The 12,383-nt window shown below is 49.6% G+C and overlaps 1 protein-coding gene across 2 annotated transcripts in view; it reads right to left on the minus strand.

Moving 5' to 3' along the window:
- Positions 1-442: 442 nt before the first annotated feature.
- Chid1 (chitinase domain containing 1) overlaps positions 443-12,383 on the minus strand; it is a 34,573-nt gene continuing 22,632 nt past the window's right edge. For both annotated transcript variants that reach the window (XM_051145658.1, XM_051145659.1), the window contains exons 11-13: positions 1,056-1,136; positions 843-885; positions 443-620 (exon numbers count right to left, since the gene is read on the minus strand). In XM_051145658.1, the coding sequence (XP_051001615.1) occupies positions 522-620; positions 843-885; positions 1,056-1,136 (223 nt within the window). In that variant the 3' untranslated portion in view covers positions 443-521. The remainder of the gene's footprint in view (positions 621-842; positions 886-1,055; positions 1,137-12,383) is intronic.

Raw genomic sequence — 12,383 nt, forward strand, 5'->3', positions numbered from 1 at the left:
GGGCATTTCACAGAAATAAATCCAGCTTTTCTAGATCAGTTTTTCCTACATGGTCCCACAGCCTGGTCACATCTAGCTAGTGGGTGTAGTACCTGCTGCAGGTATTGGGCCCCTTGTTTGAATACATACCTGTGTCTGTGGCAGGCAAAGCCCTCGGTACTGCCCATGTCAGGCTTTAGGGGGATGCTAGGAAGGGCTGTCTTTGCCAGGACTAGCAGACTCTGTGATGGTTCATGTCTTCCAAACCCGTATCTCACACAGGCCTTGCAAAGCACTCTGAGCCCAGAGCCAGGCTGTCCTAGGGGGTGTGAGCTGTGTTTTCACCAGGCTCACAGCAGGTAGCAGTAAGTAGTGGGTAAGAAGGGCCCCAGTTCTTATCCTGGGCCAGGAAACACCCAAGCCTGTGGGCGCTGCTGAGGACCACAGCAGATGTCTCACAGTAAACAGAGAAGAGGCCTGTATTTCACCAATTACTCCATGGCTTAGAAAAGTCCACAGTCACTTGGGGGTTGCTGTCCAGCCTACAGCAGGTCATAGAAGTAATCCAGGCCTTGGCCCAGCTCCCAGATGGAGACCCCGACGCCCAGCTCCCTGGCTAGTTCCAGCCGCACCTGCAGAGACTGTGGGCAGACAGAGGTGTAGGCACCCACTCCACCCACTTCCTCACTACCCCAGTGTACCCAAAGTTATCCCAAACATGGGGCAGTGTGTGGCTTGGAATCAAGACCACAGGACAGACCTCCAATGCAAATGCCAAGTACTGATACCATCAATGTCATCTGGCTAAAACTGTCACCCCCACCACACCATTATGGTTGACAGCCAAAGCACATGGCACATACCTTCAGAGTTGGGTAGAAGACAACATGCCTCCCGCCGCGATTCCTGCAGAAGAGATGGGACCATGAACCTTGCCTTCTGGCTAGGCCCAAGGACTGTACTCTCCTCCTGCCAGGGTTAAGGCCCACCAGTCCCGGCCCCCTACTGTCCCCCATCCTCTGTTGCTCCCTTATCAGTGTCCTCCCCACAAGGCTTCCTGCCTACAACTCACTCACTTCTTGTACTCAAAGAAGTGTTCCGCAGCTTGGCTGTCCCACACCACTCGTGGCCTGTGGTCCTTCAGTGTCTGTATGTACCTGGAGAGATGAGGTTATGGGTGTAAGAGCTGGCTAGCCACATACCCCAGGCCAATCCTAACCCCCAGCTTCTATGTGGCTGTGGCTGTCATGGAAAGGGTGAGGAATACATTGTCACTAAAGATCCACAAAGGGCCAGCAGCACTCTGTTATGTTCAGCCAGAAGGCTTGGGCGGTCAAACCTCAAGGTCCCACTGTTCACAAGTCGTGCATTAGGAAACCACACTTTTTATGAGCTTCCTTGGGGAAGTCAGTGCTCAGACCACCTGATGCTCCCCCAACATGAGATATTCAGTGTCTAGATGACAACTGTTCCACCAGGCTGTGGGCCAAAGATTAAAGGACAGGCTTTTGCCAGGACAGTGGCCAGAAACATTGGCTTTGATAGGCCGAGTCTTCCAGGCTTTCCTTTGCCCAGGGAGACACTGCTGCCTCATTTCTAGAGCTGCAGTAGTGCTGCCCTTCCCAAAGAAAGGCCTGTTCTCTACTGCTGGGGCCAGGACTGGAGTTTCCTGAACAGAGCAAGAAGGACCAGGGGCACACAGCCAATCACGTGCTGCCCATCTGAGATGAGAGCGGGGTCCCTACCAGAGAAAGGCCACAAGCATGTTAATAGACTGTCCTCTGCAGGTAGAGGTCTTCTCCTGGGCCCAGCAGCAGTCAGGACCTGTTGTGGGAGGGTGCTCACAGGGTACATGCAGCTGGAGCCTCAAGTGGGATGGTCTTAAGAGATACTAGTCTGGGCTCTGAGAGAAGACACGGGACAGCAGGGGCTCCAGCAACCTGGTCTATGAGGCATGGGAACCTCTAGTATATGAGAACTTAGGATGGATGGAGTAGCAGAGGGGCTGCCTTCTAGATCTGAGTTGTGGTTATCTTAGGCTCCTGACAAAAGGAGGAACAGTGCTGGGCAGGACAGGGCAGAGCCCCAGCAGGCCCCCAAAGGATCTTAGAGACTTGAAGAACTTTCATCTTGTCCAGCAGTGCTTGAGAGAGTGTAAGGCCCTGGAGAATGGCCCTGACCTCATAGTGCATTGAGAGTCCCAGCCAACTTCAGAGAGCTGGGTTCCTCCTCCTCAGCTAGTGTGTGTATGTGTGTGCATGCTCCACCCTGTGGGAGCAGGAGTGACCAGAACAGAAGGACTGTATGCTTGCATTCAGCATGAACCCATTCAGCAGGAACTGCCTAGGCTTGGAGCCATCTACGGCTTCTGTGCCTCTGGTGGAACATCATGTTAAGGACAAGCTCCTCCTGACAGCCAGGTTTCCAGGCATGACAGCAAGCGCCACCACGCCTTTCTGAGATGAGGCATAAGTAATCAGGATAGGAGACAATGTGTGCAGCATGGGGTAAGGGGCTATGTGAGAGGAGACATAAAGAAAAATAAAAAAGGTAAACAAGCCTAGAGGGGGAGCTGGAGAGATGGCTCAGAGGTTAAGAGCACTGACTGCTCCTTCTAGAGGTCCTGAGTTCAATTCCCAGCAACCACATGGTGGCTCACAGCCATCTATAATGAGATCTGATGCCCTCTTCTGGCCTGCAGGTGTACATTGCAGGTAGAGCACTCTACATAATAACTTTAAAAACAATCAAACAAACAAAGGTAAGAAAGCGCAGAGGATGGCATGGGGAACTGGTCATGAGCATCGCTTGAAGCCTTCAGGAAAGTACAGTAAATCCTTAGGTTAGAAGAAGTTGGAATGTCTGTAGTCAGCAAGATCACTTGAGTCTAGGGATTGGGGCTAGCTCAGAGACACAACTTCAGGGAAGAAGAATTAAGGACTAGGCATTTCCCTAAGCTAAAAGCCTCAACCACACAGTGACCGATTCCATTCTCATGTAACACTCACAACAGGCACATCTTCAGGGACATGACCCAGGGTGTAGGTCAACAGGAACTGGGGAGATTGAGGCATGACTAGTAAGGGGTAAAAGGCTTCTTTTGGGGGAATGATGAAATGTTCTAAAATTGGAAAGGGTCATACAACTTTCTGAATATACTATTTACACACTCTTAAATGGGGGGCGGTGAGTAATGGTATATGACACAAGACCTCAGATAAAAGGGTCAGGAACGCTGATGAAGCCATGTGAGGAGCTTAGAGCACCAGTGATAAGATTCTCAGGCCTTCCTGGCTCACAGCCTAATGAGTCCACTGATTTTTAGGCAGGGACAGAGGACAAAACTACTCAGAGATTGGAAAGGAACTCCCACTCTCAGACTTCAAATCTGCAGTAGGATCCTCAGCCTTCCATGATGGGGCCTGCAGTGATAACTCAGAACAAGGTTACGACCCCACACAGCTGACACTGTGGCCCTGGTCCTTTCTAGCTCAGCTGTATATGGGACCTGTGACATCACACTAAACTCAAAGTTCCAAGAGGAACTGACTGCCAGGTCAGTACCAACAAAAGCTATTTTGGGGCAGGCTAGGGAGATAATTCAGCACATAAGAGCACTTACTACTCTTGCAGAGGACCCAAGACTGGTTCCTAGTACTAACATAGGAGCTCACAACTGTCCATAATTCCAGTTCCAGGAGCTTTGGATCTCTCTCTTTTTTAAAACCTTTGTGGGCACCAGGCATGCACATGGTGCACATGCATACATGCAGGCAGAACATTCATACACAGAAGGATAAATAAATAGGGGACTGGAGAGAGATGGCTGCTCTTTCAGAGGACAAGGGTTCAATTCCCAGCATCCATATGGTAGGTCACGGCTGTCTGTTAACTCCCGCTCTAGGAGATCCAGTGCTCTCTTCTGGCCTCTGTGGGCACTAGGTATACATGTAGTACCCAGACATACATGCAGGTAAAACACCCACACACATAAAATAACTTCTTTAAAAAATTAAAAATATGAACATTTCCTTTTCTTTCTTTTTTTCTTTTGGTTTTTCAAGACAGGGGTTTTCTGGGAAGCACTGGCTGTCCTGGACTCACTTTGTAGACCAGGCTAGCCTTGAACTCACAACAATCCACCTGCCTCTGCCTCTTAAGTGCTGGAATTAAAGACTTGTGCCACCATGCCTGGCTTAAAATATGAACAAGCAAATCTTTTAAGCCTAGCTTGGAGTCATTCCTACAAGACAGACGGCTGGTATTTCCTCTACCCTGATCTGCCCAGGGCCTAACCCTGCAAGCTCAGTCCAGAGGGAGCCCTATCATCTCCTTAGGGTACCCCTCACATGACATCTGTGCTGAGGGCCAACGCCCGAAAGGCCTTGAGCGAGGCTAGTATCATAGGCTGACCATGCAGAGCTGGCAGGTGACAGAAAGCCTTTTTCTTGGATCTGTTCATGAGATCTCCTAAAAACCAGGGCTTTCAAACAGAAGAATTATATCCCATCATATGCAGGAGAATGGATACCATCAGAGATAATCATATTATGCATTTAATCCCAGCACTCAGGAGGCAGAGGCAAGCGAAACTCTGAGTTCAAGGCCAGCCTGGTCTACAGAGTAAGTTTCAGGGCAGCCAAGGCGGCTACACAGAGAAACCTTGTTTCAAACGAACAAAATAAAACAAACAACAACAACAACAACAAAAAAAACGGGCTGAAAAGGTGGCCCAGCAGTTAAGAGTACATAGTGAGTACTGTTCTTGCAAAGGACCCAAATTCGCTTCCCAACACCTACACTGGGATAGCCACGTCACACCCACTTGCTGTCACTCAGGCCCCAGGGGGATCTGGTATCTCTGACATCTGCATTCCTATGCATACACCCCACCACCACAGTACACACAATCAATAATACAAACAAAAATTAAGTTAAGAAACAAAACAGGGCCGGTGAGATGGCTCAGTGGGTAAAGGTGCTTGCCACCAAGCCTGATGACCTGAGTTTGATTCCCCAGAATCCATATAGTAAAAAGTGAAAACCAACTGCTGTATGCTGCCCCAGCTCTACACAAGTGCTATGGCAGGTGTGTGCTTTCCCACCCCAAAATTAAATTAATAAAAGTTAAACAAAATGAGCTGGTCATGATGACACATACCTTTAATCCCAGCACTTAGGAGGCAGAGACAGGTGGATCTCTGTGAGTTCTAGGCCAGCCTGGTCTACAGAGTAAGTTTAAGACAGCCAGGGTTATTATGCAGAGAAATCCTGTGTTTAAAAAAAAAAGTTAAACAATACAAAAGGCAGGGCTGTATAAGTGGGTTTTATCAGAATATTCTGGACATGTTGACACGCAGAGCCAGCAAGGGCTGAGCAAAGTGGGACTCAGGGAAGTAAGTGGCCCAGACCCTCTTGGGTCATCTAGCGTGAGACATGCATACACAGGATGGGTAGGAATGAGGACCATGCTGCTGAGTGCCCGGTTTCTTTCTTTCTTTTTCCTTTTAAGATTTATTTATCGGGCTGGAGAGATGGCTCAGAGGTTAAGAGCATTGACTGTTCTTCCAGAGGTCCTGAGTTCAATTCCTAGCAACCACATGGTGGCTCACAACCATCTATAATGTGATCTCATGCCCTCTTCTGGCCTGTAGGGGTACATGAAGGCAGAGCACTGTATACACAATAAATAAATAAATAAATCTTTTTTTAAAAAAAGATTTATTTATCACCAGGCGTGGTGGTGCACACCTTTAATCCCAGCACTCGAGAGGCAGAGGCAGAGGCAGAGGCAGAGGCAGAGGCAGAGGCAGAGGCAGAGGCAGGTGGATTTCTGTGACTTTAAGGCCAGCCTGGTCAACAAAGCTAGTCCAGAAAAGCAGGGATACACAGAGAAACCCTGTCTCAAAAAAAAAAAAAAAGATTTATTTATTATTTATACAATATTCTGCATGTACACCTGCAGGCCAGAAGAGGACACCAGATCTCATTATAGATGGTTGTGAGCCATCATGTGATTGTTGGGAATTGAACTCAGGACTTTTGGAAGAACAGCCAGTGCTCTTAACCTCTGAGCCATCTCTCCAGCCTGGGCATCTGGTTTCTATCTTTGCCATAGTTAGGCGTTCTCAATACAGGACACAAAGCTATCAGCTATGCTGATAATAGAACTTGTCTTGGCTTCACAGGGTAAAGAGGAACAGGGTAGAGATGCTCATTAGCACCAAGACTGGCTCTCCATTGGACAGGCTGCCTGGACCATGATGGCTTCCAAGTATATCACAGGATAACTACAGCATCACCATGTTGGAAGGACCCCACACACTTCCTGGCCAGCTGGCCTGGGTTCATCACATCACCAAGTAAACTATAGCTCATCACTAGGATGATTCTATGGCCTGCAGGCAAGGTGGAGTCAGAGGGCAGAAGGGGGGAGGTGGCCGTCTAATAAGGGCATGAAAGGCCATGTGCGTGCAGTGGCTTAGCTGTGGTGCGTAGTCAGCCAAGTGAGGGGACCAGGACAGGCATCCTGAACCTCGTTTCTGTTACTGTCAGGTGCCATAACTCTAAAGACAGGCAATGAGCAGGCCATCCCAGAGCTTCACTAGGAGCTCTCGCCCTATCGATAAGGAGCACTACTCCGCCAACCCCACCACAGGGCAGGCACAGATGGTCGGCCTGGCTGGTAGAAGCAAACATGCCACAGCCATTGGCTTGAGTGAGCCGGTCAGTGAGCCCATCACAAGACCTTGGCTTCATCTACAGCTGAGCAGATGGTCAGGTGGCTGAACCATGTCTTTCCTTGGAGAGGACTAGAGCTCTGTGCTGGAGGCTTGGATTATCACAAAAAGGGCAACTGAAAGGCTGGAGAGATGGCTCAGTGGTTAAGAGCCCTGGCTGCTCTTCCAGAGGACCTGGGCTCAATCCCAGTACCCATATGGCAGCTCACAACTGTCTGTAACTCCAGTTCCAAAGGATCTGATACCCTCGCACAAACATACATGCAGGCAAAACATCAATGTATATAAAATATATAAATCTTTAAAAAAAAAAAAAAGGAAAAGGCAGCTGAATCCTAAAGGGCTTAGGCCACTCACCTGCTTCCTTGGTGAGAAGCAGTAAGACCCTAGTCAACAGGTCCCCTCACCTTCCCCTAGATGCTGTGCCTGGCCTGGGGGCCTAGGGGACTTCTGTTGAGCCTTGGCAGCAGGGGACAGGTCTGCTTGTCTCACAGCTACCTCTCTTATCGGGATTCAACCGTACCAGAGGGGTCAGACTATAACATGGAAGAAACTGTGACCCGTGGCCGCAGGATTCCCTGTGCATTCTGCTTTGAGAAAAGAAGCCAGTTGAAATCTTTGTAGAGGGCCTGTCTATGAGAGGTCCCTTGATCCTATACACAAGTCTAAGGGAACTTGGTGGGTGAGCAGCAGGCAGGGTTGAGCCCTAGAAGGAAGGATGAGGTTGACACAATGTCAGATGGGTGCTATCACTGGTAGGGTACCAGGCAAAGTCACCTCAGAAGCAAAGCTGAGATGTTCAGTGGGGTGCAGCTTTCAGAGTATGGGGACTAAAATGAGTAAAGCCAGGAAGTGAAGATGATAGACTTGCCTGACCTGCTATGCTGCTCCCTGTGTCCATCCATGGCCAAAGCCTAACCAAAGGTGGCCCAGGCATGAGAAAACGCAGCAGGTGAAACTGATGCTCCCTTATGAGGCCCATCACTTAGAACAGGACATGTGCAGGCCTGTGGGCTAAGCGCACTAACTGGGTCTAGATATGAAAACACCTTGTACATAGGAGACCTAGCTACCTCTACCCAGAGCCAGTTTGGGGCTCAAATTTTACATAAGAGACTCTTCCTTGGAACCCTGGGCTCCCTACAGGGCTCTATAGCCAGCCCCAGGCCTGGCAGGGGTAGGGCACTGGTGAGACCCTCCCTTCCCAAGGCCCAGATCTGCTGAGAGGAGATGGCTAATGGCAGGGCCAGCCCAAACCTGCCCTGTGAGCAGCAAAACCTTAGGTCAGACATTCAAGGCTTTGTAGAGTTAAAGGTTTCTCACAGCTTAAGGTGGGTCTCTGCTGGCTTCTTAGCAGATGCACAGCCTTCTCTGGGGGACTCTCATGTTTCTGGTATAGGACTCCCATGGAATACTGTCTTATACTATAAAACCACTGATGAGCCCAATTTGCTACCTGTCCTGGCAGATGGGCTTATGGTTGAGGTTTATACTTCATCAGTGAATGTCACTTAAAGCCAGGGTGCCCAAAGTTACAACTTGGGGACCTTGAAGGAAAGAGAATTCTTAACCATACCATTGGCTGTCAGATGATGCTTAGAATTTTGGGAGTGTAGGCATAAGGTTATTGTGAAATTTAAATGCTGATTTCTCTTAAACCCCCCATATCTGGTTGTAATCCTTGTTCTGAGACTCTCCTGTCTCAATGTTATGTAAACACTGCTCCCCAGTTGTTCCCTGATATGCCAATAAGGCAGCTTACAGCCAATTACTCAGCAGGGGAGAGAATAAGGCTGGACTTCCTGCCAGCCAGGGGAGGAGGAGCTAGAGGGGGAAGAGAGGGATTCAGCCATGGAGAGCTCTGAAGACATGAAGAAGGAGCTGGGGCAGGGGAAACTACATTTCTAGGATGTACACTGGGAGGAAGCCAAATTAGCTTGGAGGGTTAATAATTCCTCAGTTTTTATGCCATGAAGCTTGTTTAAATAATATAAAAGAGTCTCAATTATTGGTGTGATAGCTGGTTAAGGGAGAAACTGAGAAACAAACACAGTTTTAAAACAACAACAACAAAAACCTGTAGGCCGGGTGTGGTGGCACACGCCTTTAATCCCAGCACTCGGGAGACAGGCAGGTGGATCTCTGTGAGTTTGAGGCTGGCCTGGTCTACAAAGAGAGTTCTAAGACAGCCAGGGCTCTTACACAGAGAAACCCTGTCTCGAAAAAACAAAAAACAAAACAAAAACCAAACCAGATAAGAAAGAAAACAGGTGGCTTCTATAAATTTGGGCAGCAGGGACAAAGAAGACTACAGTACTGGATTTGTTCTGTCTTGCCACGTGCCCTGTACATATCCCAGTGGGAGGAGAGAAACAGGCTGAACGGATGGGAGGTCCTCACTTTGGAAAGACATGCCTGGGGAGGGGACCCCATGAACAATGTTACCGGGCAGCGTACAAAGTGTGTAGGATAGGCTGGGAGCAGAACATTGCTTTACCCAAGGAACAGGACCAACCACAGTTGACAGCGACATCAGTGAGCAGAAGGCGAAGGCAGAGGATGAGGAAATAAATCCCTGAGCTAAAAATATAAGCACTTCTAGAAATAAGGATAATGAACCCCAGATTCAGGCACTGGAAGGAGAAGACCCCACAGGACACCCCTAAACAGAAGGCCTATCTTACCCTGTGCTCCTGTAAAGTGGTGGATACTACATAGCTGAGGCATAATCATGTGAGTGTAAGGGAAAGGGGACTAATGGACAGGGTAAGAAGTAAGCATGGGGGGCTGGAGAGATGGCCCAGAGGTTAAGAACACTGACTGCTCTTCCTGAGGACCTGGGTTCAATCTCCAGCTCCCACATGACAGCTCACAACTGTCTGTAACTCCAAGATCTGACACCCATAGACATAACATGCAGGAAAACACCAACGCACATAAAATAAATTAAAAAGAAAAAGAAGTAAGCATACGAGTTGGACATGGTGGCACATGCCTTTAATGCCAGCATTCCCAGAGGGAGGCAGGTCTCTGTGAGGTTGAGGCCAGCCTGGTCTATAAATTGAGCCCAGGATAGCCACAGCTATGCAGAGAAACAAAACAACGAAGAAGAAGACGAAGAGGAGGAGGAGGAGGAAGTAGTAATGGTAAACACAGGAAGCTTGTCTGCAGGGAGGGGTCGGATGTCACTGGGGGTGAGGTGGGCCTAGCAACAGTTGAGTAGCAGGAGCTGTACCCACTCAGGGGACTTCAGCAGTCCTGAGGCAGAAATTTCCCAAGAAAAGGCTCTAGCAGTTGCACACATCAAGCTGTTGCTGGCAGCAGTGCTTGTGGGACGTTCCTGCTGTGCCCTCCTAGGTCTCTCTCCCTGCAGGTCAGCCCCATAGTCCTGAACGAAATGAGGGCACATGCTCCTGGTAAGTACAATCGAGCCAGGAGTCAACTGTAGGGTCAGCGCTCTGGCTGACTCTGCAGCCATGAGGATGGCCATGAAAGTAAGTCTGGCTGGTTATTTACTCTGGCCTTGGGGGAAGTGGCCCTGCTGAGTGGGCATCGACACTGCAGCCCTGACAAGGTGAGGCTGGGCAGGAAGCATCTTTTTGCACAGACAGGCTGGCAAAAGCAACCGACTGCCAGACCTAGCCCCAGGGAAACTACTTTCTCCACCTAATTGTTTCCCTTGGGTAGGCCCGTATCCAGGTTGGAGCATACATGCCCTCATCTTTCCTCAGAGGAGCCATTAGCGAGATGAGGATTGAGAGGTACTGCCTTCCTTCCCTAGCTAGGCGAATCCTAAGGGGCCAGGAGGCTAAGAAGAGCTTGTGTGGCTATGTGTGCTCTGAGTGGAACAGGCAGGAGTAGTTTCACCTGTGGGGCAGCCCCATGTCTAGTTCCTGGTGCACACATCTTCAGACACAGGACATAGATGTGAGACGCTGACTTCACAACAATCTACTGGAAGACAGTGGGTGACCAGCTAAGGCCTTGACCAGCTTCCCACCCTGTCTGCCCCATGTGTGGGGATCCTTCTCAGTCTGCAACCTCGCCCTACCCTGTTTGCTGTTAGTCCTAGGCTCGTGACACAAAGCAAGTCCAGCAGCTATGGGCTAGGAGAACAGCTTGTAACTCAAGTCTGTAATGAACCCCAGATGTTAGGACCAGTTGTGAGGATACAGAAGAGTGCAGATGTGTGAGGAAGGCAGAATTCCCACCCATGGCTTTGGAGCATGGTCCACCCTAACACCCCACCATGGAGAGGCCAATGCAAGAGTGGTTGGATGAGGGGTGGTCTCGGCTTTGATGAGTGTAACTCTACAGAGTACAAACAGCCAGGGGCCACAGAGAAGTGTTCCAGCTCTTCCACTCACTGCAAGCTCAGCTAAGGGCCAGCCAAGTCAGCTCTGGCTTTGTCCTGGCCAAGGTGGAGAAACCCTGAAGCAGAGACTGAAGAGAGCATCAGCACTCAGTACAAGGTGGCAGCCTGGCTTCTGCTCACTGGCCCTGGGTGACACGTGCACAGCACCCTTCATAGAATGTGCCTGGGGGTCAGAAAGCAACGGCTGCACCCAGGGTTACCCAGGGCAACCAAATCTCAGAGTCTGGATACCACTCTCCACCCGAAGCCACTGGGAGAGTGGGAAGTTTAAATGGCTTGTTTTTGTTTGAAACAGTGTGTCAGTGTGTATCCCTGGCTGGCCTGGAACTTGATACATAGACCAGGCTGTCCTGAAAATCACAGAAATCCACCGGCCTCAGTCTTCCTAGTAGTGGAATTAAAGGAATGTACCATCATGCTTAGTTAGGCTTCTAAGCAACTAACTGCACCCAAAACAAAGACCCCAGATTGGTACGGATGCTAAACTGTCTAGCATTTAATAGTGAAATTCACAACATCTAACACTCTCAGAGTGGGCTACACAATAGTCCCCACCCCCTCACTGAGGGAGAAGTCACCCATGGAGGCCAGCCAGAACCCACCCAGAGGTCAGAATGTGCAGAGGGAGACCTTGAGCAGCACCTTGACTGAATCCACAGAGACATGAACGAGAAAACTTGTAGATGTGACATGAAAAGAACCTGGGTGGGGTTAATGGCAGAGAGAGGATGGCAAAAGAAACCAGCCTCCTCAGAGACAGCAACAGAGAGCAACCAAAATCAGAAGAAAACCCTCTCAAGTCCAACACATCTCAGGAGCCAAGAAGCGGCCTCATCAGGCCAGCACACACCCACATCTGAGGGAGCAGAGAGGGAGGGAGTTGAGGAAACTCCCAAATGCTTCCCAAACCTGGTAGAAAGTGTGAGTGCACAATCCGTGGAGGCTCAATGAACACTCGCACAGGTAGCACAGATTGAGGTAGACAAATTGCTGAAAGCCAACAGAGGCTGGCAGTGGGGAAATATGTACACAAGGAGAAAGTGGAAGCAATACTTTAAAACAGTGATGCTTGGGTTCATTAAAAGCACGGAGCTAAGACATTGGAGGAGACCCTCAGTGGAGGAAATGATGGGGCCGGAATAGGAAGGGCCGGTCCTGGCCAAGTCCACACGACACAGGCGCTGCCTAGAGGACCCATGCACAAGCCATGTCCAACCCAGCCAGCATGACCAACCCTCTCCCCAGTAGCAGGACAACTGATCACGGATGCAGACCTTGGCTATGACACC

The sequence above is a fragment of the Acomys russatus genome, chromosome 5, assembly GCF_903995435.1.
Source record: "Acomys russatus chromosome 5, mAcoRus1.1, whole genome shotgun sequence".
In the NCBI taxonomy this organism is placed as follows: Eukaryota; Metazoa; Chordata; class Mammalia; order Rodentia; family Muridae; genus Acomys; species Acomys russatus.